The sequence below is a fragment of the Phocoena sinus genome, chromosome 12, assembly GCF_008692025.1.
Source record: "Phocoena sinus isolate mPhoSin1 chromosome 12, mPhoSin1.pri, whole genome shotgun sequence".
Taxonomy (NCBI): Eukaryota; Metazoa; Chordata; class Mammalia; order Artiodactyla; family Phocoenidae; genus Phocoena; species Phocoena sinus.
Genome location: NC_045774.1, coordinates 79,040,642 through 79,067,266, shown reverse-complemented (window position 1 = coordinate 79,067,266; position 26,625 = coordinate 79,040,642). Strand labels below are relative to the sequence as shown.

General features: G+C 43.1%; 1 protein-coding gene across 2 annotated transcripts in view; it reads right to left on the bottom strand.

Moving 5' to 3' along the window:
* Window positions 1-26,625, bottom strand: part of FILIP1 (filamin A interacting protein 1) — a 191,899-nt gene that overhangs the window by 6,099 nt on the left and 159,175 nt on the right. The window contains exons 5-6 of one of the 2 annotated variants that reach the window (XM_032651941.1): window positions 11,200-14,005; window positions 7,828-7,885 (exon numbers count right to left, since the gene is read on the bottom strand). In XM_032651941.1, coding sequence (XP_032507832.1) covers window positions 7,828-7,885; window positions 11,200-14,005 — 2,864 coding nt within the window. Of the gene's footprint in view, window positions 1-7,065; window positions 7,886-11,199; window positions 14,006-26,625 lie in introns of those variants that run through there. The other variant, XM_032651940.1, reaches the window with a different exon arrangement.

The following is a 26,625-nucleotide window of genomic DNA, read 5'->3' as shown; positions in this document are numbered from 1 at the left end:
TCCTGTTCCTATCACACTCAGACGTTAATCAGAGCTCTGATAAAACATCTGTTTTAAATAGGAAATCCAATAAACTTCCCCTGTTGATTTGGACTTGTATTCTTCTTTTGGATTCAGCTCGGCTAATTAAAAATACTTCCGCTAATCAGTTCTGTCATTTGCTTCAGGAAACTTTGGAATCAGATGATACAAACTCTCTTGAGGTTTCTCAACCACCTAAGAGTTTATTTGCTTCCTTGCAGAACATTTTCCACTCCATCATCAGGCCAAATCTTCCCCTCGCCCGCCCCCCCAGGTTGCAGGAGTTACCAATCATCGCAGTTATGATTGGTAGATTTTTTTTCAGGCAAGCTAATTGTTACCTCTCACACAGATTACAGTTCCCCAGATACAAGCAAACTGGAACTAGTTATCCCATAGATAACATTAATTATAAATAAAAACTAAGTGGTGGGAAAATAGCTGAGTACCTGAGCCAAACATGCTCAGGCTCTACTTTTTAGACACAGGTGTTAGATGCTAGATGCTGAGATCAGCTTAGGGTGATCTAAGTCTACGGTGGGTCACAGGATAGCATGGAATATTACATTATGTGTGAAAATTGAGAAGGGCGCTCTGTTTTCTAGATAAGGAGAATGTTCATCAAATTGCCGTTTTGAGAACTTTGACACACAGGGTTTCTATGTAGAGAGCTCAATATCTCAAATCCTTTGGCAATGTTATTTTGGCCCATTGAGCGGGTATTTTTAGTCTATGTATGAATATACACTTTGCTCACTTGAAGTGGTTTACTCGTATGAAATCCTGAATAAGGTACTGGGAGAAACTGAAGCCCTGGTTTCATCATTAATGAGACACTCTAAGCGTTGGGGGTTTTCTTGTTTTGTTTTTGTTTTCATCTTTAATAAAAGGGATAATTATCTTCTTGACCGCTAAAGTCTAGTTCATTTCTAAACAGTCCTTGGCTCTGCAATTCTGTCCATCACACGTACATAATATTAGCACAAGTAGAGAGGCCAAAACTACTTTTACCAGATAAGCAATTATTAGTTCTTAGGAAAAGCATTACGGCAGACTCTTTGAAGTCGCTCACTGAACAAGAGTGAAGCGTCTCACCTTATCACGCTAAGGAGGAATGCCAGAATCATAAAGGATCATAGCTGAGTGCTAAGCCATAAGCCAAGCTAAGGTGGTTTGCCAAAGGTTACACAGACTTCCTCTGATCTCCTGGTCAGTCCTACGTCAGGAATCTAGTCCGCAGTTCAGCAATCCACCTTCTCTCCATGTTCGCCTTAATATCTATCCTCAATCTAAATCCTGCTTCTGGATGGTGGTGTTTGATCCCTTAAAACAGAAGCCTCTCTGATCTATTTTAGAGGGTCCTTCATGAAACTGAAGAGCATGATAAATCACCTGGAACTTTTTCTTTCCTGAAGTGCTTTCATGCTCCTCTGGGGGAGTAAGAGAGGATGAGCCATTCGTAAATAATTCAAGTACGTTTGTGCTTCACAGGAAGCTCCGAGACCCCCTTAGCTCTCCACACGTGTGATAGCTTCAGAGGCAAGAACTCCCCAGTCCGGGACTCCTGGCTGTTTTGCATCCATTACCTGCCACGGAGCCTTTGGAGGGACATAGCAGTAACTTACACCGTCTAGAATGGCAGCACCCGGATTTCCCCTAACTCTGCTCCCTCTTTCCCTCTGTGCTCTCATGCACGATGTGTCAGTACCCTCCTTATCATTCTCACAGGTTTGTATTGCAAACTAAGGAGGAAGCAGGAACACCTCTTTCTTCTCCAACTCCCAGCCGTCCTCTGTTAGTTTTCTTTCTCTACAGTATAAGTACCAAGTTTTTTACAGCATTTGCTGTAAAAATGTAAAAAATGACAGGCTTTAAACCTTGGCTTAGATTCTGAAATAATGTCTTGTCTTGTTCATGGAGGCAAAGTTCTTAAAAGAGATTTTGAACAGAGGACAGAACCACCAGAAGGAAGTGTCGGAGGAAGGGCAACCCAGGGAGAAGAAACAAGTTGAGATAGTCAAGGGAAGGTGATCTGGCCACTGTGCGGGGCATTCTGTGGGCCTGGGGGTGGGAGTCCAGGCGAGGGGAAGGGAGGGTGGGGAGGCAGGGGGCCAGATCACAGAGCCTTGAGTGCCGCACCAGGGAGCTGGCTTTGCACGCTGTGGATAACGATTGGGAGGGCTTCGAATGGAGGAGTGAGATGATCAACTTGCACTTTGAAAAACAAAATGAAAAATGAATCAGGAAATGTTGAGGCTGGAGATTATGGGATCGGTTGGGAGAGTCTTAGAGTCATCCAGATGAGAAGTAGTTAGAACCTCCACTCAGGCAGTGATGGGGAAAATGGAGATGTGGGTGCAGCTGCCTCAGGTGTCAGGGGTCTGACAGGGGTACAAGAGACTTGCTGAATGAGTCTCCTTGGTGGGCGAGGGGGAAGGAGGGGCCTGAAGTGGCTTCTGGCTTTCTTGAGTGACTGGGTAGCTCGGGACGCTCCTCCCGAGGTGGAGAATTATAGGAGAAGGAAAAAACTTGGAAGAGGGATGGAGGGGTTGTTGAGAATGGCTTTGAGACGAACTAAGTTGGAGATGTACAGTGCCACGTTGAGTGCATGGTTGGAGATAGAGGTTTGGTCGTCATCAGCACATGGGAGATAACTGAAGCCATGGGAGTGAATAAAGTAACCAGAATAAGCATGTAGTGTAGGCAAATGGTTTTTGAAAAGATAAGGAGAACAGCAACCCTCCAGATGCATGCGCAAGCAACACGGATGGACCTAGAGATGCTTATACTAAGTGAAGTAAGTCAGACAGAGAGAGACAAATATCATACGATGTCGCTTCTATGTGGAATCTAAAATATGATGCAAATGAACTTATTGATGAAACAGAATCATGTACACAGAGAACAGACCGGTGGTTGCCAAGGGGAAGGGGGGTGGGGGAGGGATGGATTGGGAGTGTGGGATGAGCAGATGCAAATGATTATGTATGGGATGGATAAACAACAAGGTCCTATTGTAGAGCGCAGGGAACTCTATTCAATATCCTGTGATAAACCGTACTGGAAAAGAGTATTATAAAAAGAATGTATATATGTGTGTAACTGAACCACTCTGCTGTACAGCAGTAATTAACACAACATTGTAAATCAACTCTACTTCAATAAAAAAAAAAATGTATGCATACAATAAGGAGCCAGCAAGGGAGACTGAGGCAGGGCAGTCAGAGAAGTTCAAGGAATCCAAAGGAGATTAGATGTCTCAGTCACAGAGGGAGAGGCGCATGGCCTCACTCTACTTTCACCCTTACAGAGATCCGGGGTTTATTCTCTGAAAAAACTGACCTAACAAGTTCTGGACCTAGGCACAAGAAGGGGCTGAACGCAAGGGAGTGCCTAAACTGTGAGATTCTCCACTTCATCTCCCTGATCTCTTCCCGGAATGCAGGTAGCCTGCCTCAGGAAGGTTACTGGAGGATTTTTCTCTGTAGAAACTACTGGAAGATGCGCTTCGATAGGTAGATAGATAGATAGATAGGTGATAGATAGATAGATAGACAGATAGATAGATAGACAGACAGACAAACAGGTAAGCAAAAGAAGTAGAAGATAAGAAATCCAGGAAACAGAGGATTCAATGTAGGCAATAGGACCACAGCTGAGCAGCAGACGTAAAGGACAAGCGTTCCAGACTAAGTAGGGAAGCAGAGGGTTGAACTAGTAAGGCCTCCAGGGAAAAGTATGAAACTGATGTGCTTAAGTGTTTGGAAAAATTACTCATAGGTGTTTGGTAGATCTATTGGAGCATCTGGAAAAAATACAGATAGATACATAGAAAAGCACGCAGACGAAAAATTAAAGCAACTATTCTTTTGAAGGGGGAACGTGGTAAGAGGAAGGAAACATAATCATAGTACACTAGTTGGCTCAGCAGGGAACAATATTTAAAGTTACATTGTAAACATATGAACATGAAACATGCTGGCTGCTGGCTGCTGATTTATCAAAAAATGTGTGATGCAGTCATATTGTGAGGATGGGGAAAAGGGAAGGGAGGAGACATGTAAGAGGACTAAATTCTCAAACATCAAAACAATAATGGGAAGAAAAAGATATCCAAAATGTATCAATTTAGAGTGAGAAATAATTTTCTCTAAGGAGTAGAGCTGAGTTTGGAAAGGGGGTGTGAGGTGATGAATAGCTGTTTTCATGTCTTTTAGCACTGGCTTGTATTTTAACTGTATATGAGTTACTTTCACAAAAATAAAGAATAATTAAAGAATCAATGGGAACAGTGGGAGTGGAGGCAGAAAAGGCCGAGCGTTGTGTCAGTGGCTCCACCGGGCAGGCAGGGAAGGGCTCAGGGCGGTAGCTATAGAGGGCTGCGTGGCTGAAGGAAAAACTGTGCTGAAATGGAAGAGGCCAGAGCATACTTACATCCTGTGTGGAGGTAACAGGTGAAAAGGAGAAGCTGAGAGAGCAGAGGGTGAGGAGATAACCAAGGATGAGACTGGAGGAGGAAGTATGGGGGAAACACTGACCATCGGCTGGGTTAGGGAGGTTTGGGAATAATGCATCCCTGTTTACTGGGAAGCCCTCTCTGTTCTCATCCTGTTACCTCTTCCTCTCTCTCTCTGCCCTCCTGCTGCCCACATAAACATGCCCTTCTCATCTAATATCCCTGGGGTTTTCCCAATCGGGAAAGTTTTGCTCTCTCCCCAGTATTCCAAATCTATGAAAGGCATGAAAAATTCAAATCTTTGCGCATCTCTCATTCTCGGACAGGTTTTTGTTTCCCTGAAATGATACTCTTCCCACACTGCACATCAAAGCTATGTCTTCACTTGTTTCTCCAAGACATTCAACTAAGAGATCCAGTAACACCCTACCCTTAAGGAGTACACTATAACCTCCAGACAGCCCAACTGTTCCCCGTTAACCTGTCCTCAATGAAAATATAATAAAGATGCCAGTAGAAACTGAATGACTCTGTTTAAGCAGGTGACCTAGACAGGAAAGTCATTTTCAAGAAATGATAAATACCTTTTGGGCCGTGTCCCATCTTGGAATGTCTCTGGTACCATGCATGCTACATGGCCACCCTCGTAGAATGTGGAAACAGCCAACACACAAAAATTATTCTCAGGAGGGTAAGACCGGGGCTGCCTCTGTAGCTGTGTGGATGGGGCCCTGCCTGTCCCCAGAGGGAGCCGTCACACTGAAATCTGTGGAAATGGCACCCCTCCCTCCCCAGGACGGGACCTGACAGCAGCTGTTCATAGCTGCCCTAGTGAGACCCCTGCTATTTCACTACACAGTACTGTTTCAGGACAGGGAAAAGACTCTAACTTTTTCATCCCATTCACTCTTATAAAAGCACATGAAACTGCGTCTTAAAAACATGTTATACTCACACATAGAAGCCGGAGTAGGAGTGCATTGAATCCTCCATCTCCAGTCCTTGGTGGCTTTCATTTCTAATAGGCAGTTTAAAACCAAGCTAGCCAATAAATGTGGCGTTGGTTCTAAAATTACAAAGGAAAACTGCCACGGCAGTCGCACTTTATCATTTCTGAAAAGTGAATATGTGTCGTGCCGCCAAGTTTTCTTAGCGGTTGTCCTCTGCAGGTGGCTGCATTCCAAGATCCAGATGTATAAACATCCTGTCCACTCACGGTTAAGCTCTTACAGCCTCTCCCTGCAGATGGAATGAGCTTCCGGGCAGAACCGACATAAGCATGGTGTGAGCAGGTAAAAAAGAAAACAGCCGCAGTGACACTCGATTAGGATAAGGGTCACTGAAGAATGGCAGGTAGTATAAAACAGAACACAGTGTTTCGTTCTCCTGACGCCTTCGTTTGCTCAAATACAGCATGTGCAGTAACACTGAATAGCCTAAATGCCAGGGAGGCATTTGAAAAACAGTGGAGCGTCCTTGTTTCTGAAAGGGATAATGTCCACTTTACAAAAGGGGGGAAATTCCCTTTCAAAAAGACACGAGTCAGTATTCGAAATGGCAAGATCTGTTGTTTAAACTTGTTCAAAATCGTATTTCATAAAGCCTTTTTTTCTCAGACTCCCTCTCCTTCCGCCTTGAAATTCCATTATTAGGGCATGTCTCCCGTAGTTGCTCAATATTTTAAAATACATTTGCTGAGAACTGAGCTGTAGGCAACAGTGATCTGATTAAGTAAGTGTGAATATTGTGAGGGGTCTATCTCCTTCATCCACAATTTGAGCCCAAGTTCTACAAGGGACAGGAAGAACAGTGTGGGAAGAACTCAGAGGACAGTCTCTATACCATGAAGCACGGTGACTCCCGGGGCTAAAAACCAAACATGTGTCTTTAAAAAAAAATCTACCTTTTACCAAATATCAGGACTATTCAATGATTCTGGAACCTTCACAATTTCAAGGTAGAAAATAGCAACCTGTAACTTAATACTCGTTGTGTTATTGTGAAGTTCACCCAATTGCCTCAAAGATTTCGACAAAGGTGCTGCCTACCTGAGACCTCAGATGCTAAGCTGGGGGTTATCAGCCTTGAGCTCATTTGTGGTTATTTGACTACCAAGCACCACGTCCACGTCAACATGGTTAATCTCCTCACAGACACTGGCATTCTGCATTCACACACTCTTCATGCTTATGAAATCATGCTTAAAATTAACAATGATACAAACACAGGTAATAATAATACACTTCACACCACACACACACACACACACACACACACACACAATCATGAACTGGTTCTATACTTGCAAAGTCAAGTCCACACGTGACTGTGAAAATGTTTCAATTCAATTAAGCTATGCATGATGTCATTTTATTTCTTGGCAACAATGTATCAAAATTTACTGTCGCTATTTTCTATCCATTGCAACCTCTCTTGAGCTGTAAAGGCCGTTTGGCAGCTCTATTCAAACTGCTCCACGATTTAAATCAGTTGCACACTTAAATAGAGCGTGAGTCTGACATTAACGGTTCTAAAATTCCAAGATCTTTACAATACACACTCACACAAATAAGTAAAACTCTGTTTTTAGTATTCCATATTTCGTTTCCATTTTATTTCACATTCAAATTGTTTCCTGAAATCGTCTCAGAGGCTTTTGTTTCTGCAAAACCTTAGAGGTCCAGGCCCTGTGATAACTAGGAGATGGGTTTTGTTTGGGGGGTTTTATTTGTTTGTTTCTTTCCAGCACATGAAGCAAATATGGGATCTGATAGAGGCAAATGACAATTGTTAACCTATTTCCTGTTTCATAAAAGAGTTTTTGAAAAATCAATTATGGTGGAACAAAGCCTATTATATTTGATTTACAATTAGGAGCCGGCTTTGGCGAGGCTGTGACCCAGCCCCCATATCTTACTGATTTAACTAATGGGTCCACTTTCTAGAAGCAAAACTGGGTCTAGACGTCGGGCCCTGCCTCGGGCCCAGCACCCTCCGCAAAGCACACAGCACACGGTAGTTTTGCTGGTTAGTTCTGTTCCCCGGCATCAAAACAAATCCACAAAATAGGAAAGACACATGGCTATTAGTTGATTATTTTATGAACAAGATATTGAAAACTTAAATTAGTACATGTAGAGAGTTGGCACGAACAGAGGGCAGCAGTAGCACCTGCACGACATACCCCCTCCGCCACTGCCCTCAGCCCTTCCCCCCTCCAGGAGAGGTAGCGCTGCCGGCTGCAGATTTCTTCAGCTCTATTTTCATAGACTGAGTCTCAGCTCGAGGCTCGAATTTGGTCAGATTTCCTGCTCCTGGGGCTGCCACTACTGCCTTTCCTGCTTTCATACCTTTTGACATAGGAATGCGGGTGGGTGTAGGCCGCTGGGATGACCCGTCTTGTCCCGACTGTAAGAGAGAAAATACAGAAACGCAAGGGCAGTGTTGGTGAGTTTCCCCCGGAAATGCCATCAGTCTGCGCATAAGCAGGGCTCTTGCCACAGAACTACCCACAGACGACCCCTCTCCAGATCAGATTATCGTTAGCAAGTTGGAGTTGGTGTCTAGTCCACTTCAGTCGCCCCCCTTCCCCTCTCCCGGAACATCTGTGCACCCTTCGTTCTCTTCTCAAGCCCCTGACCTACCTCCTCTACCCTTACTGGAGACAGCCTTCACTCCTACTTCACAGAGAAGCTGCAGGACACCCTGCGTATACTCAGCCATCTTTACTCCTACTGTCCCCCAAATCACCTCGCTTGCTTTACATGAAGCAGCTCTCCTTTCCCCTCCTAAGGAGGCCAGATCTTCTCTTTTTTGTATTGTCACTGCTGACCACACCCTCTTTTTTTTTTTTTTTGCCATGCCGCATGGCATGCAGCATCTTAGTTCCTCGGCCAGGGAAGAACCCGTGCCCCCTGCAGTGAAAGCTCAGAGTCCTAACCACTGGACTGCCACAGAATTCCCCCACAGCGCCCTTCTTGAAGTGCTCCTAAAACTCTCCTGCTGTGATTTCTTACTTGGGTCTCACCCATCCCCCTCCTGTCTCTGACGACTCCTTTTCACTCTGGTGCTGGCTCCAGGTTCCAGCTTGCCTGCCTTCTAAATGTGGGTGTCACCATGCTCCATCCTTGGCCCTCTTTTCATTTTTCACATTCACCCTGAGAATCGCCTCAGTTGTCACCCACATGTTGCTGAGTCCCAGGACCTCGAGTCTTCAATGCTCTCCTTAAATGCAGATCCAGATTTCCAACCGCGTGCTAGACATTTTCAGTGTCCCTCAGGCATCTCAATTATAACAGGCCCCAAACATTACTTAACTTCTCCCCCAAACAGTAGTCACCCTGAGTTTCTCATTTTATCCACCTCTACAGCCAAGCCAGAAACCTCAGAGCTGCCCTCTGTACTCAGTTTGTCACGAAATCTTCAATTCCGTCTTCAATATATGTCTGTCCTCATTATCGCTACCACAGTTCAAGCATACACCATCTCCAGCCTACAGAATTGCAACAGTATCCCCGTCCTCGGCCTCTATTTCCTCCAATTTATCCTTTAAATGGTTTTACAGACATACCTAACACATAAATAATGTAGTTTTAAAAATCATTACCTTGTTTCTGGGTCCCTTTGTCTACTCTCTGAGATTAAATGTCAGTTTCATAAAAAGACCCACCCATCTTCAGTATCTGACCCCAGTGTGCCTCTCCTTTTCTGCTCCTGCATTTTGTCTCCAGCCCCAGCCGCTGCAGCGCAAAGGGACTGCTCACCTTCCCCAACAAGCCAGTTCCTCCCATCGCCATCGCCATCGCCATCGCCGGGCCTGTGCACACGCTGCCCTCTCTCTGCATCTGTGAAGACCTCTTCCCCCGGTGAAGCCTTCTCTGCTTGTTCCTTTGTACATACCCCTCTCACAGAACCACTAAGGAGGTTTCAATCCTGCCTCTCCCACTCAGCCAAGAACTTCGACAGGTCCTCTTTACAGTCGGCACCTAACCCCATGCCTAAAGTGCCGCTAATGGTCAATAAATGTTGAATAAATGCACAAATGAACTAACCACACTATTCGATTTCTAAGAGGGGTATTCCCAAACTTTTTGTTGCCCTTGATCTCATGGGATCTGATATACCTGAAGGACGTGAATCATCATTCAGGCCTTAGAAATCTTAGACAGTTGTTTTGAAATCCTGTTTGTGTCGGGGCTTTAGTCAGTAATCCAAAATGTTGCTGCAGGAGGGAAGCCTAGCTTGACCTGACCCTTAAGATGGGAATAAGATGTTCCAGCAGAAGATCTGCTCTAAATTACAACAATTACACCTCCACTAGCTTTTATAAAAATCCAAGCTACGCTGTGGTGCTTAAATAAAAGCAGCATTGAACCATTTGAGAAGGGTGAGCAGTGCTGAATGCTATTCAGCTCCCATGGAGCCAATAACAAAAAGCTTTACTGGCAAAGCAGTTAGTAAGTAATTCACACTTTGGAGCCTGTCTTGGGTCTATGCTTGTGCACAGAGAATTAAAGTAAATTATAGTGAAGATATGGGAAAATGAGCCACAGTTTCTATACTTAAATAATAAGCTTCCTCTCCTTCTTAAGAGTTTCTAATATATGCTGCAGAATTTATTCAGAGATTGGAAATCATAACTTCTAGTCTATTAGTTTAAACTAATATCTAAGTAATGCATGCTCTTCTATAATTTCATCTACCAGTTGTCTTCAATAAATGAAGAAAATCACTGGATGTATTTTGAAAAATAGAATTTATTTTTAAGTTCTGGCCTTTATACTTCGGACGTGCTTTTTTATAACCCTTCATTTAGCCTCCCAGCTGGTATTAACTAAATATTTATCGAGCACCTGCTCTCTGCACGATACTATTAATACAATGTACTGTTTAGAAATATAAACTCACTTCTTTTTTACTTTAAAAAAAGTTTTGGATATAATAATCTTTTAATCTTACTTTTCGAATAAAGTATGACTATGACCATATGTAAATGTATTTTAAATATTTTAGGTTCTAGAAATATAACCCAGGACTAGTTTATTTATTTATTTATTTTTATTTTTTGGCTGCATTGGGTCTTAGTTGCTGCAGGCGGGCTTTCTCTAGTTGCGGCGAGTGGGGGCTACTCTGCCTTGCAGTGCGAGGGCTTCTCACTGTGGTGGCTTCTGTTGTTGCGAAGCACGGGCTCTAGGCACGCGGGCTTCAGTAGTTGTGGTGCTCAGGGCTCAGTAGCTGTGGCGCACGGGCTTCGTTGCTCCGCGGCATGAGGGATCTTCCCGGACCAGGGCTCGAACCCGTGTCCCCTGCATTGGCGGGTGGATTCTTAACCACTGCGCCACCAGGGAAGCCCAACCCAGTAACGGTTTTAATTATTTTCTGCATATTGACCATTTCTCCCCAGTCTCCATTTTTCAAAATACTGTAAACATAAAAACCAAATTATTCCCATATGCTGACACTGCAAGAGGCCATCTTTGCAAGGATTTTTGGAATCTCCATAATTGATGTGAAAGAAAAATTATCCCTCATAATTGGCTCAAATTCATAAAGTACTAGGCCACTTTTTACTCCTATTTCTTGATGTAGACAGTCCCCTAGGAAACAGCTCATAGTGGGTTCGGGTGGAGCCGAGGCACGTGCTTTTGCTGTATTTTGGGCACTGCGTTGTTCACCCCTGCGCCCCCCGCCTTGGCGTGAACTTTGGAGCCCCCTCTACTCACCACTGACTGGGTTCCTCTGGCCGATGAGGTCGTGACCGGTGTAATGGTGATGGTGCTGGTCACTTTGCTCGCGCCAGGGCGAGGCGAGACGTGGCTCCTGGGCGAGCGAAGGACTGTGCCGGTGGACACCTCCTTCTCCGCGGCCACGCTGACAGGTCGGACAGTAATCACCGGGCTTGCTCCCTCAGCCGCAGTCCCAGGGGCACGCTTAAACTGAGAACCTAAGTGAATGTGAATTTTATTGTCTTCCGTGGTTATGATATTGGCATTGGAGTTGTACTTCCGGACTGGGGCTGGCACAGTCTGCTTCTCCGGGGTGACCTTGAGGACAGTCCTTCCCACTGGCATTTCCTGGGATTCGGAAGGGACGGTGATGTCCGCCGGGGCCGCCGATGTGGACACGGTCATGATCTGAATGGGGGACGTGGGCCTATCCGCAAACGGCCCTCTTCCGCTTTCTGGTGTCTTCTCTCTGGAGAAGGTAGTAATTGTGACTGGGGACATGGCGCGCTCCGCGCTGAGAGTAGCATCTCCGCTTTTCTGTTTCTGAGACATGACATTTGGTGACGGGATAATGGTTATCCTCGGTTTCTGATTCCCTAGGGTGGGAATGACGGTGGTACTGGAAAAAAATTCTTCTGCCGTGGGGCTCGTAATCTCCAAAGTGGCAGTGCTGTTCTCATGGTCCGGCGTCACTCGAATGTGCAGGGGCTGGCCCTGCTTGGGCGAAAGAACCAGCTCTCCCGGGTGCCCCGGGCTGGAACCGGCTCGAGGCCCCTTCTCTTGAGTCACCGGGGGCCCATTCTCCCTTTTTCTCATCCATGGAATCCAAGACTTCCTCATGGTGAGCTCGTTGGCCGCGGGCGGATACCTGTCTAGGACAGAGGAACGTTCCACAGGTTTCTTCAGCCCCACCTGTCGAAGGTTACTCATGATATGGTTTTCTTCTTGAAAGGATTTGCGTATAAACACTGCTGGCGTGTCCTCCTCCGCCGCTTCGCTGCCGACAGCATCCGTCTGGACGCCGGTGGACGTCACGGGGACATCCACCATCCTCCTCCCGTTCACGCTGGGTCGGAGAGCGCGGCTGTACCGCTTGGACAGCTCCAACTCTTTGGTCAGATTGAGGACCTCCTGTCCCATGTTCTTGTTCTTGTTTTCTTCTTCCATAAATCTTTGCTGAAGGACAGAATAATCCACTTGGAGCTGAGAAAGCTGATCTTCTTTGTTCATCAATTCATGAATCTTCTCTTTAAGGGCTTGGACTTCTGCTTTTAAGTCTCGACTTTTAGCTTCTTCCAGCCGAAACCTGTGTCTCAGCTCAGCTTCCTGGCTCACCGCCTCACCTTTCTCTATTGCTTTATTCTTGGCGATTTGGTGTTTTATCTCCTCCAGCTGCTGAGAGAGGAAGTTGGCCTTATCCTGCTCGCTTCTAAACTTCTGCTCCAGCTGGCCGTACTCATCTTCCGTCTTCATCAGATCCCCTTCCACCACCTCCAGTTGCTGGAGACGTTTCTTCAGTCTCTCGATTTCAAGTGTTAGCTCCTTAATTTTGTTACCTTCTGGGCAGGTGAGCTCAGGTCCTTTTCGAGACCTTCCTCTTGTTATTTCTCTCTCCACCTCTTCTATCCCATCAAGTCTCTTCTTTAATAAGTCAACACTGCAGCTTAATTCAGAGGATTTTTCTTCTTCACTTTTCAGTTTGCCTATTAACTCATCTCTCTCTTTTGTCAAATTGTATACCTTTTCCTCCATTTCGGATTTCAGTTTTAGAAGCTTCTTACTTTCTTCGATGAGCTTTTCCGTCACATCCATAACCTTGCCTTGTTCCACCTTAAAATTTTTATTGAGTCCATCCACTTTTCTCTCTTCTTGCTTTATTTTTTCCATCATGTTTTTCCTTTCATCAACCAGCATCACGGTAAAGGACTTCAACTTTGTCAGATCGTCTTTCAGGCTTAATTCAGCCTTTTCCAATCGACTTTCAGAACATTCCAGTTCTTTAACCCGACTCTTGACTACCTCCAACTCATTGAGCAGGTCCTTGGTTAAGTTCTTTTCTTTCTCCAGATTTAAATGCAGCTGGGTGCACTCCGATTTACTCTTGCTGAATGCTTCTTCCAACTTCTCCAGTTCAGACATTCTCACCTGTAACTTCTCGACTTCAAGTCTGAGCTCTCGGCTATGGTGCTCCTCCTCCTGCAGCTTCTTCCTCAGCCCCCTGCACTGGGATTCGGTTTTCGTGATCTCCTCATCTTTACCCTCCATCTCAAGTACGCGCTTCCGAAGCTTTTCCACCTCTGCCATGAGACTGGAGTTACCACATTCCCCTTTGGCAATTTTATCTCTTAGCTCCTGAAGTTCTACTTCTGCCTTTTGAAGATTTTTGTTGGTCTCTTCCAGCTCCTCGATTCGTTGAGTCAAGCCAACCAGCCTAAGTCTGAGCTGCCTGTTGTGAGACTCCTGATTGGCCAACTTGGCGCTCATCTCTTCATGCTCCTGGGAAAACCTCGAAGCCTTGTGTTCAAAATCCACTTCCAACTTGAGCAATTTCTGCCTGTCTTCTTTGGATTTAGAAGTGATGGCTTTGAGCTTTTCTTCCTCCTCCCTCAGTTTCTGAGTCAGGTCCTGTACTTTCTGGCTTTGCAGGCCGAGTTGCTCGATATGCATCTGCCTTTCATCCACCAGCATGAGTGCGAAGGACTTGAGTTTCACAAGCTCATCTCTCAGTTTGTTGAGCCGCTTGGCATTTTCCTTTTCTTTGCGGGCTTGGTAAGCCTTTTCTTGTTCAAGGAGTTTTTTCAACCTAGAAAACAAAATATATTAAAACATTCTATTTTATTGCATTAAACTTTATGTATTATATCATACATAAATATTTCATATACATATTAAAAGATTAGCCTGCAAATAAGTTTCTCTTAGGTATTACATAAAAACAAAATAAGATGCTGTTACAATAAATCCCTTATCAATTACTGCAGGATGAAGGTTTAACAAATAGCCATTAATGAAGCTAATCAGAAGGCAGGATGCTGGCTACCGGTACTGAAGGGTAGCGACTAGAAGGGGGCATGAAGAGGGCTTTTCAGGTACTAGTTTCTGTTTCATAATTTGTGTGTGCAGGGCATTAGTGATGAATTGTGACAACTTTGCAAAAGATAACGTGGACTTTGTGACTGCTTACTAACTGGTAGGAAGGGAGAGAGAGAGAGAGAAAAAGATGACTTCAACGCTTTGGGTCTGAATAATTGCAAACAGTAATACTTTTAACAGAAACAGGAAAAACAGGTGAGAAAGGGTATTGACAGAAGTTGAGAACCGAAGCAACAGCAAGTTGAAAAGTATACCAGACAATAGTTAACAATACTGTACTGTATACTTAAAATTTTTTAAAGAGGGTAGATCTCATGTTAAGTGTTCTTACCATGATTGAGACAAACAAACAAATAAATAAACGTGCCAATAATTAGAAATGTAGTGCTTTGAAAATAAGTCCTATAAATTTTACAGCTCATGTACACCTTAACCCATAGCCTTAATGCCTCCCCACTGTCTCTACTCCAGTCCAAGTACTCAGCATCGGCTGATAATTCTGCAACAGCCTCCAAACTGGTCCCCTCACAACCTCAGCTGTGCCACTTCCTAGCTGTATGATCTTGGAGAAGTTATATAACCTCTGTGTATCTCACTTTTCTCACTTATAAACTGAGCATCAAAATAGTAGCTAATTCATAAGGTTTGTCTGAGGTGCATATCAGTTAATATATGGAAAGCACGTATAACAGTGCCTGGCCCATAGTAAGTGTAGCTAAAACTACACTTTTTATTATAAATTTATAATTATATTATTATTATGTTTATGTTATCATTATTATTATTACTACTTCCTCTCACCCAAATTCTAATATAATCATGTCACTCCTGGTAAATGGAATATTTATAAATGGCATATTTCCTGCCACGTCAATAAACAAAGGGGTGTCACAGTCATCAACAACTGCAGCCCTCCAACGTGAGCCAGTGAGCCCTGAGGAAACTCAGGGCTGAAAAGAATACCTGCCATCTAGCAGCCATAAGACTGCAGCCACTCCCTGAAGTGAGCCCTGAGGAAACTCAGGATGTGCAAATACAGGATACTGGCCCTAGGTAGCTGAGGTGCCTATCAAAGGAATGATTTCAGTGAGCCCAGATTCTTGCATCTTCCCATACACAGAAAAGCGCCACATTCCTTAACTTGAGATACCTGGTTTTCTTTAATTAACAATAATCTTTTGACGTTCCGACTACCTGCCCTTTTGTTGCAAAACTCCTATATGTCCTGGCTCACCCCTCGCCTCCTTGGAGCAGTTTCTCAGTTATCTGAAACGCTGTCTCGGGGCTGTAGTCCTCATTTTACAGCCAGTAAAGCTTAATTTGCAACTCTCACGTTGTGCATTTTTTTAAGTCAACACTCCCATGGCTTCCTATTGCTTTAAGAATAGAGGCATGAAATCCATAACAAGGCCCAGACTGATGTGATTCCAGGTTGATCTCAAGCTGATCTCACCTGTTACCTAAGCTCCACACATTCCTCAAATATGCTGGACCCTCTGCTTAGAAGTACCTCCCTGCTCTTCCTTTCTCCCTGACACATACACACACACACACATGAACATATCTGGTTGACTTTTTATCCTTTGAGTCTCACTCAAATGTCACTCCCTTCAGGAAGCCTTCCCTGACCAAACTAAGCCAGAGCCCCTTAGAAACTCTCATAATACCCTGCAGTCTTCTCTTATAACACTTATCAACTTATAAGTTTTTCATGTCTGCCTACCTCTGTTCATGAAAGTTCTGTGAGAGTGGGTGCCAGGTCCTTGTTCACCCCCTATCACAATGCCTGGCACATAGGAGGTGCTCAAGAAATATTGACTGAATGGATAAATGGAAGAAAGAACAAATAAATAAGCTTGAGCTAGAAATACAGCTCAAGCCACCTACATAGGGCTGTGTGAACTAAAGTCCTTACAATGCTGAGCCGAGGATAAATTTTTGTCGAATGTATGTCATGGTTGTTACTAGGCCAGTAATTGGATATTACTAGTGGCTATTAGACAATGAATGTGACTGATCTCATTAGCAATGCCCTCTCTTAAAGAATATGGTCATCCTAGTCATCAGCTCTGGGAGAAGAGGAGTTTCTCTTAAGTGGGAAACCTCACATGAGAGAGGGAGCCTTCTCTGTATGGACTGGAAAGATATCCTAATGGTCTGTCTATCCTTAGTTCTGGTGGGTGAACAACCTTTTCATCTACCTTTCCAGTCAATTTGGCATTCCACTTTCAGGTGTGTTTTTTCTTCTTCCCCCATATCTAGAAATCCTCTTTTTTTTACATCAAACAAGCATTCAGAAGCATTATCACATCATCGTGCAACTATTCACAAAGCGTAATGACTATCGCACAAACAATTTTCTAATAGTTACAATTTCCCTTTGTGCTTTAAACACTTAATTTACTGTACATTATGGGGCATTTCCATGTAATTATGCTATTGAAGGAGCAAAATAAGAGGATTTCGGTGTTCTGACTGTTATGGTGTACACATTTATCAAAACTCATCAAAATGTATAATTAAAATTGGTGAATTTTGTAATATATAAATTATATCTCAATTCTAAAATAGATTAAGAAAAATTATATTAAAAGCCCTGCCAAGTGTTCTAAGATGTCAGATAAAGGGAGAAAAGTTGTAAACAAATATAAAAGAGTGACTTAAAATATGATTGAAAACATAAAATAGCTTATTAATCTTAAAGCAGAAAGAGGTAAAAGCAGAAGTTGTAAAAATAAAGAGAAGACAGCTAACTTTTTCAGGTGGAATTCCGGCTGACGAGAAAACTTGTTCCAGGAAAATAATGTTTCAGGTATGAGAAAACCTTGAGTCCTAATATTATTTCAAGAGGCTCGTGAAAGCCCACTCCAAACTCAAGTATTTACTAATACTTAATTTTTTTTTTTTTTTTTTTTTTTTTTGCGGTATGCGGGCCTCTCACAGCTGTGGCCTCCCCCGTTGCGGAGCACTGGCTCCGGACACGCAGGCCCAGCGGCCATGGCTCACGGGCCCAGCCGCTCCACGGCACGTGGGATCCTCCCAGACCGGGGCACGAACCCGCGTCCCCTGCATCGGCAGGCGGACTCTCAACCACAGCGCCACCAGGGAAGCCCTAATACTTAATTTTTTAAAAAATAAAGGATAGGAAGAAAGGTCTTTTGATAATAAAACATTTTATTTACCAACTATCTGTTACATCCTAGGCTGTGTGTTTTATTATTTCATATCATTTTCATAACAACACTTTGAGCACTTATTTTTATAAATAAAAGTGTTTTATAAAACACTTTGAACACTTATTTTTATAAATAAGGAAGTCATTTGCCCTAATCACGGGAACAGGACTAAGGGGCAGGTTGGGATTTTGGACCAGATCTGTTTGACCACAGTGTGCTTTTAACAATGCTATTGCTTGAACAGCTGAAATTCACAAGACTTTGTGTTTGTTTAGGTTAACTTCATCTTACTTGATTCACCTATCCTTCTGGAATTGTCAAGATCCTCCTTGGACTGTTTTGTCACCCAATATATCAGTTTATATGTAGCATTGTGTCAATGGCAACACAACCCCAGTGATTAATAGAAAGACAGGTCAATGTACAGAGCCCTTCAAATACAGTCAAGCCCTCCCTGCTGCTGACTTCAACCCATTCAGCAGCAGGGACGTTGTCATCAGTCACCCATGAGCCTGTGGGGCTGTTAGTCATCATCTCTCTGCGTTCCCAGCCCTCCCTTGCACCTGTTCCAACCACATCCTCCTCACGTCAGTCAACTACAACCAAATTCTTCCAGATGCTTGGGCTCCAGATCTAGAGTCATCCTTGAGTTCTGTCCTCTCTCACAAGCCCACATTCAGTTCTTCAATAAATCTTGTCAACTCTACCTTCAAAATATATCTCGAATCCAATTACTTCTCATCCCGCTATTGCTCTTACCCTGGCCCACGCCACCGTCATCCCTTATCTGTATTATTGCAATAGCGACCTAACCTGACTCTCAACTTCCACTTTTGCTCACCCTCATCTGTCCTCTGCCCAGGAGCCAGCGTGATTTAAAAAGGATGAATCAGCTCGGTGCTTTGTGACGGCCTGGAGGGGTGGGATAGGGAGGGTGGGAGGGAGGGAGACGCAAGAGGGAAGAGATATGGGAACATATGTATATGTATAACTGATTCACTTTGTTATAGAGCAGAAACTAACACACCATTGTAAAGCAATTATACTCTAATAAAGATGTAAAAAAAATAAAAAAATAAAAAGGGTGAATCAGATCCCGTCATTCCTCAGCTCCAAGCCCAAATCATCACAAAGGCCCCACATCATTACTCTTTTCCTCCTACTTCTGTGACTTTATCTCTTAAAACTCTTTCTTTTATCCTTGAGATATTCTACTAGAGCACTGCTTCATTTCCTTCAAGTCTTTGTACAATCATCCCCTCTCAGGGAGGTCTGCTTTGCCAACCTTATTTGTCTTGTGCATTTCATGGTAGAACTTCCTATTTTCTTCTTCTGCTGTCTTTTTCTCCGGAGCACTTATTACCATCTAATACACTATACGTTTTACTTATTCTTTTTTTTTTTAATTGACTGTCATTCTTCTCTAAACTGTAAACACCTTGAAAGGAGGGTTTTTGTGTATTTTATTCACTGCTGCAGCCCCAGCACCTAGAATGTGGCCGATGGTGAGCTCTTTCCACGTTTGTTGAAGATGATCGCAAAAGGCCTTCTCAAAAGTCTTGCTGCAATTCGAATGTGCTCGGCCAAATCCTTAACTTCTTTGTGCCTCTGTTGTGAAGACTAAAGCAAACAGCCTCTGTAAAGTGCTTAGACAGTGGTCAGCCCACAGAATGTTCTCAGTAAATGCCATCCGCCAGTGCTGTTGGTCACACCTCTTCTTGTTCACTCATTTGACAATCATTTACTGAACACTTACTTTGTGCAGGGCACTCTGCTAGGCATATAAAGTTAAAAAAAGACACAGTTCTTGCCCATAAGGCATTTGCTCTCTAAAGATGAGAACAATTAAACCAATACAGAGAACAAAGACATGCAGAGGAAGCATCTACCTCTGTGGGAAACCAGAGGAAGGGCAGCTAAGTCATATCAGGGGAGTGTAGTCAGGGAGGCTTCTAGGAGGAGGTGACTCTTAACCTGAGTATTAAAAGCTAAGTAGGAGCTAAGTAAGTAAAGAAGGCAGGGAAAGGACCCTCTAGACCAGGGGTTAGCAGTATTGTCTGTGGGCCAAATCTAGATCAAGGCCAGTATCTGGACAGTCCTAGAGCTAAAAATTGTTCTTACATTTTTAAAGGCTTGTAAAACATAACGAAGAAGAAGAGGCAGACACTGTAAGTGGCCTGCAAGGCCTAAAATAGGAGTGTAGTGGAAACGGCATGTAAAAGCACAGAACTGGGAAATAGACCCCAAAGGTAACTCAACTAAAGTGAAGGGTACCTGTGGGAACAGTGGAAGGAAAGGAGGTTGGAAAGGAAGGCCAAGCAAACAAAGCCCCCAGCGGGCTAAGAGGATGACTCTGAACTTGGGATTCAGAATATGAGGAAGTTCGACAGGTGTGGAGAAGCTGGAGATCAGTTAGGAGCTCCTGAGAAAGCAGGAGTTGAGGAACGGAGTCTGAACTAAGGTTATGTCATTGAATAAAAAGAGAAGGGGGTTCACGTGGTGATATTCAGGAGACAGAAGTCATAGGGTTTGGTAACAGACTGAGTGAGGATGGAGAGGGAGAAATTTGGACAGACTCCACTGCTTCTGGACAGGGTTATTTGTTGGCTGTCAGTGCTTATCACATATAGGCTAATAGAAGAGAAACAGCCTTGGAGGGGATGACCGTGATGCTCCAAAAAAGGTACATCGGGGCTTCCCTGCTGGTGCAACTATTAAGAATCTGCCTGCCAATGCAGGGGACACGGGTTCAAGCCCTGGTCCAGGAAGATCCCACGTGCCACAGAGCAACTAAGCCTGTGCGCCGCAACTACTGAGCCTGTGCTCTAGAGCCCACGTGCCACAACTACTGAGCCCGTGTGACACAACTACTGAAGCCCGCGTGCCTAGAGCCCATGCTCCACAACAAGAGAAGCCACCGCAGTGAGAAGCCCGCACACCGCAGGGGAGAGGAGCCCCCACTCGCCGCAACTAGAGAAAGCCCGCGTGCAGCAACGAAGACTCAACGCGACCAAAAACAGAATAAAATTTTAAAAAGGCACGTTGACTTTGAGGTTGTTGGAACCTACAAGTGAAGTGCTTATTGGTACCCAGGAGTTCAGGAGATGGATCTGGGCCAAAGTTACAGACTGGGAGTGTCCAGTGACGGGTGCAATCTAAAGCCATGAGAGAGGATGAGATGAGTAAGAGGTGTGAGACATCAGAGAGAAAGAGGACCAAGGATAGAAAAAAGACACTGAGATGAGAAAACATCAAGGAACTTAATGAGAGAGGCTGAGCGGGGAGAGCCAGAGAGTCAGGAGGGAATCCACGCAATAGTGGATTTGCAGACCCCAAGAGGGCAGGAATGGGGCATGTCCATACTGCAATGCTCTGGAGGGACCAAGTGAGAGACAGGAAAATGTTCCTTGTTTTCATTTAAACTCAAATTTAAAGAAAACTTCTTCCATTTGATATGTCAACACGGATATCGACAGTACTTCACTCGAGCAGTTTTAGTGGGGTTAGGGATCAAAATACAAAATAAAGCTTAGCTGAAGAAAAATCAAAGCGAAAAAAAAAAAATGGAGACAAGTACCTGAGACTAATGATTTGAGATCTTGATTGTGAAAGGAAGGAGAAACAGGGATGTGGACACAGGACACAGGTAGGGCAGGGTCAACATTTTTAACCTCATATGTATATGAGAGATATTAGCATGTTCCCACTTAACTTTAAAGCTCTTTATTTTTCTTTATCGATATAGTCCAGTTAATAAATAATGATAGAATAATAAATAAAGAAGTAATTATACAATACCACCATTTTGCAATCCCCAATAAAATAATGGGTGTGGGCAATGCTCATTAATGTCTCCCAAAAGAGAGACAGCCAGATACTGTATACATACATATAGACCTCCACCCAAGAAACTTTCTTACCAAAAAAATTGAACCTGAATCAGATCGAGCTTCTATAACCATTAGTTTACAGAAAAGACAGGGGCAAGAAACATACTAAATGACACTGTGATGATGCAATCAGAAAAGTCCAAAATGTAGGGGACTATACAGGATAAAAAACCTAGTTTCTTCAATAAATAAATTCCAAAAAAAAAGAATGGGGAAGGGGAAACTATAGATTAAAAGAAATTTAGAAGACATACCAACCAATTATAATCTGTTTGGAGTCTCATTCAAATTATTAAAAATAAGACAATTGGAAAAATTATGTTAAGGAATTATTATTAAATTTTAGGTGTGATAAAGGATTTTGACAATATCTTTAAAAGAATCCTTACATTTTAGAAATACATATTGAAATATTTATGAATGAAATGATATGTCTGGAATTTACATTACAGTAATCCAGCAGAGTTAGGATAGATGAAACCAGATTGGTCAAGAGTTGATTAATTGTTGAAGTTAAGTGCTGGGTACATAGGAGATCATTACACTATTCTTTTTATTTTGTAGATGTTTGAAATTTTCCATAATAAGATTTAACCCTCTTTTGTAATGTTTAGCTTTTCTCCACCCACGTCTCAGCTAGTTTGGAGTCTGGTCATATTTTCATTTTCCTTACTCTATGATGTGACTCTCATATTTCTAGGATTGTGGGTGACTCTTTCATTCCTTTCCACATCTATAATTAAGCTTGTTAGAGACTTCTACTTTTTCTTCCTCACTGGGATCTGTTCATTCTTACTCAAACTTATGCTAGAAAAAGCAGTTCATTCTGATCTGTTCCACAGATATTTGTTAATTTAGCTTTCCTTTTAGAGTCTAAAGATAAATTGTTTTGGAGGGGAAAGGGAAAGCGAAAGATTTTTTTAAAACCCTCTCCTGGATATCCATCTTCGAGATAAACACCTTCCCTGGAACAGTTGTCAATCCGTGCTCCTGAAGACTCGGGGCCTCACTGGACTTTTTTTCCTTGAACCATTTCTCCAAATTTCTCAGCATTAGCCCCAGAGCAGCAATCCTCTCTTTGCTTCCCTTGTCACTTGTCACCCTTTTAATCCATCAGACCCCATTTGAAACCCTGATGTCATCCTAGGTTTGTTTCTCAGCCAGACCACGCTAATTTCCCTTCTCACTGTTTCCTTCCCCTCCACTGTTTTTGTACTTCTTCAGCTCTCCCTGTGTGTATGCCTCTCTGTTAAGAGAAAAGGCAGGTTAAAACTAGCAAGGGCGTGAGAGTGATTAGAGATGAATGAACCTCAAAAGAGTTAAGCTTTCCTGCAGTTTGAAACCTTGAATCACAATGCATTTTTTCCCAACTAGAGCCTATAGTAGAGAACTAAGCAGCTTGGTAACATGATAGGACATGGTTTTACCAGATGACCCAGGAAGAAGTGTTACTCTTTCATAAATCACCTCAGTTCCTCAACATGGTGACTATTATAATCATTCTGCCGAATTAATCTAATGTCCCCAATATACTGTGCAGGGCGGGGATTAGGGTGAAGTGGAGGAGACTGGGTTTGCAGCTGCAGAGTCAGGTCCTGTTCTCATCTGAAATTTTGATATATTTGTTCATCATGGATTTTTTTGCATTCATTTTAATTTTTAAAAATAGTGCATTAAAATATTACGTATCTTGATTACTGAGTTTTTTTGGCATCCCCTTAAATTTTGCGCCCAAGGCTGAGAGTCTCATTTGCCTCACCCTAGTCCCAGCCCTGGGCACCGAGTGCTAGATAACCATATTTTACATATACAGAAATGGTGGGTCCTTTATCACAGGGCACAGACTTTTTTGAGCTTTGTCTCTGTTTTGTGTTTCTTAGTAGTGGGGTTGAGTTTACAAAGCCCTTGTGCACTTTTTTCTTTTCCCCTGTTGTGAAGACCAGCAGTATTGTAGGGTACCTATCTGATCTCAAACTTGTATCACTATCCCACTGTTGTGGGATGGGGCCTAGCTCACCCGTTCTCATGAAAAAGAACTTGGTGATAAAAATTAAAAGAAAAGAAAAGAAGTAAACTTTTTGCTAGAGCCTTTTATGAACTGCTTTTATGTCGCAAGAGAAGACCCTGAACTTATACACATGATTTCATGTTATAAAACTTTACCCTATAAATGTATAAATAATCCAGTAATCTCACTACATTCAATTCAAGAGTATAATCCAAGTAATTCAAATAGCATTCAGGCACCCTCTCAAGCAGATCATTACAAATGAAGGTTCACTCTCCAGATGTTGAGGGGATTATGTATAATTCTGCTGTAGAATAGGTACCTTGAGGTCTAGTTGTGAAAAATTAGAAAGCAAGGATATGCATTATGACTCCTCTCCGGGTTAGCCCAACAACAGACGATAAACTAAGCTGATTATGAAGTTTAACTGATAATAATCTATCTTTAAAAGGCACATCTGGTAGCAACTGAAAGCCGTGAAAATCTCGCGGCTGATACTAAATTATTCTTCTTGGAGACTGTGAGATTTCCTACTACCAGGTGAGCACAGGCTCAGCGCTTGCCATGATTTGGTAACAACCAGACTCCACGGTGAGATACAAATTTAGTCTTCGTGAAAATCTAGTAACATGCTAATTTAAGTTTACAAATGCTGAATTCAGAAATAAATCACTTACCCTACTACTAGTAAATAGTTCTGTCATTGGAGAAATTAAAGTCTGAGGAATTGTTTGTTTTTCACCTAAAACCACTGAAACAACTATTTTTTCCCTGATAGTTTGCTGCCCAACAGGAGACCCTTATCTGAGAATCACTATTTGAGAACAAGCTCTCTAATCAAACGCTCTAGTATGAAGCTTCCCGACTCATACAGAATACAGCCATGATTCATTAATTCACTCACTGATTCAACGAGGATGGGTTGAATACTCTACCACTGTTAAATAATGTACCACGTGCTTGGAATTAAAAAAAAATTGCAATCCTTTGTAAAAAGTGCCATTTGTGCTTTAAATATAGGCTACTCCATCCAAGGGTGGAGATGTGATTGGAGGAAGTAATTGCTCAAAGCTTTTGTAACTGTTTTTCCCTATAATGTTCCCCCGCTGTCAGGGGGTAGCCCATATGGCCCCTCTGGGAGGCCTAGATAAGGGTTGCCCTCCTCCTTAGGGAACGAGGCCCGTGCCTGGCTTGATACGCTGAAGGAAGACTGGATTTCAGCCCCAGTTCTTCCTGGTCAGGGGCTACTACCTGCACAACCACACCCCATGGTCCCAGGGGCTCTTTTTTCTCATCCTTTGGGTTTCAGTTCACATGTCTTCTCCCCAGAGAGGCATTCTCTGATTAGCCTATTGAAAACAGCTTCCCCAGCCGCACGCCATCATGGTACCGTATTTATTTCTTTTACTGCACTTTCACTGTCTGAAATGATCTGGTTCATTCATTCGTGTACTTAGGTATTGTCTGTCTTTCCACCTCTGCAGAGAAGAAAAATGCCATAAGAGCAGAGTCCAGCCCTGAACACCAGCCCCGCCCCCCCGCCAGCACAGTGCCTAACACACAGTAGGTGCTCAATCAGTATTTGTTCGATGAATGAATAAGCAAAGTCATCCAGATGAAGAATGGGGAAAATGCGGTGCCACGTAAAGCGAAAAGGGTGTGCAGACGGAAGAACACAGGACACACAGAGCAGCAGTCAACCTCAGGGCACACGGTAGGAGATGGGACAATGTCAAGAGGTAAGGCTCCAGTGGAAGGTGGAGGTCAGATTGTCAAGCAATCGTTTGGGTGTCATCCCAAGGAGTCAGGCACCTCCTGAGGATTATACCGAGTTCTCGAAGGACTTTAAGAATGGCGATAATATACAATTTCAATATTAGGACAGTCTGATGACAGCATGGTATATGGACTACAGAAAGGGGAGGCTGGAGGCAGGGAGACCTGTTATGTTGAAATTTTCCCAAACCAAAAAAAAAAAAAAAAAAGATAAAACTAAGATCACGTTGCAACGTGAGAAAAGGAGATTATAGGAATAGTTAGGGTGTAGAATTGTCTGGTTTGGGCGAAGGTTAAGGTAGAAAGAATTAGATGGGATTATTCCTGCATTTTGATACGGGTGAGTGTGTGAATGGTAGTCTCTCCTTGACCACACTGGCTTCAGTAGCACCGCAATCTAGCCAGCTGATCTAACTGGTACCACGGGGAATCTTAGTATGTTATGATGGACCCATTGCCCTGTTTTTTCTCAAGGCTCTACTGACTTGAGCTGAGGGCAAAACTATCTTTTTGAAAAACTCAACTGAATCAGCGTGGGCAAGACAAATTTTTTACGACTTTTTGAAGTGTTCTCTTTTAGATCTCACTTTTCTTCAGCTTTGAAAAAAAATATAGTTTTCTCTTATAAACTTGTAAGGGATGCAAATTAGGGCTCCAGACCTCTTGGTTAGAAAGTGTTTTTGAATAGGGACCTTGATTCACTCTATGAGATCAATGTTATATACAGCTGTAGAAAAAAAAAATGTTATTGAAGTTACTAAAGTACCAAGCCATTAATGTGTATACTGTATTACTTAATAACATAAAATTCTATGCTTCTTATTATTATCCTTTGTACTAGGCATTGTAGTAACAAACTCCTTCTAGCCTCAGGTTTGCTTTAGTCAATAGGCGGCACTGACAGGAGATCAGAGAATGTGGTATTAATTCCCTCTTGAGACTTGGATAGTTGGCTTCATTCTTCTACTAACGGCCACAGTCCCTGTTCGTAGGCCCTCTCCTATAGATACAGTTGCGCCTGAGGGTTCTGGTAACTACTCCCTCCATCCAAGTTAATGGGTAGTAAGAGGTACACACTCTCACATTCCAACCCACCTCCTGTCCCCCCAGGGAACTGCAGGGTCCCTTATTAGCTTCTCTCTACTCTACCTGCACATTTATAAAGCTATCAGATTACCCTGTTTGAAGCCTCTGGGTTTTGTTTTGTTTCCTTTTGTTCCTGTGACCTTGAATGATATACTGCATCTTGACCAGATCTTACAATGTGTAAATTTCAGGGCTAGGGGTCACTTCCCTTCTCTACACCCAACACAAAACTGGATGAGTCATGATTTCTCCTAAGACAGACTTAGAACTTGGGATAATAGGACAAATCCTCAGCAACATGGATGGACCTAGACATTTTCATACTGAGTGAAAGACAAATATATCGCTTATATGTGGAATCTAAAAAACAGGGGGTACAAACGAACTTTTTTCC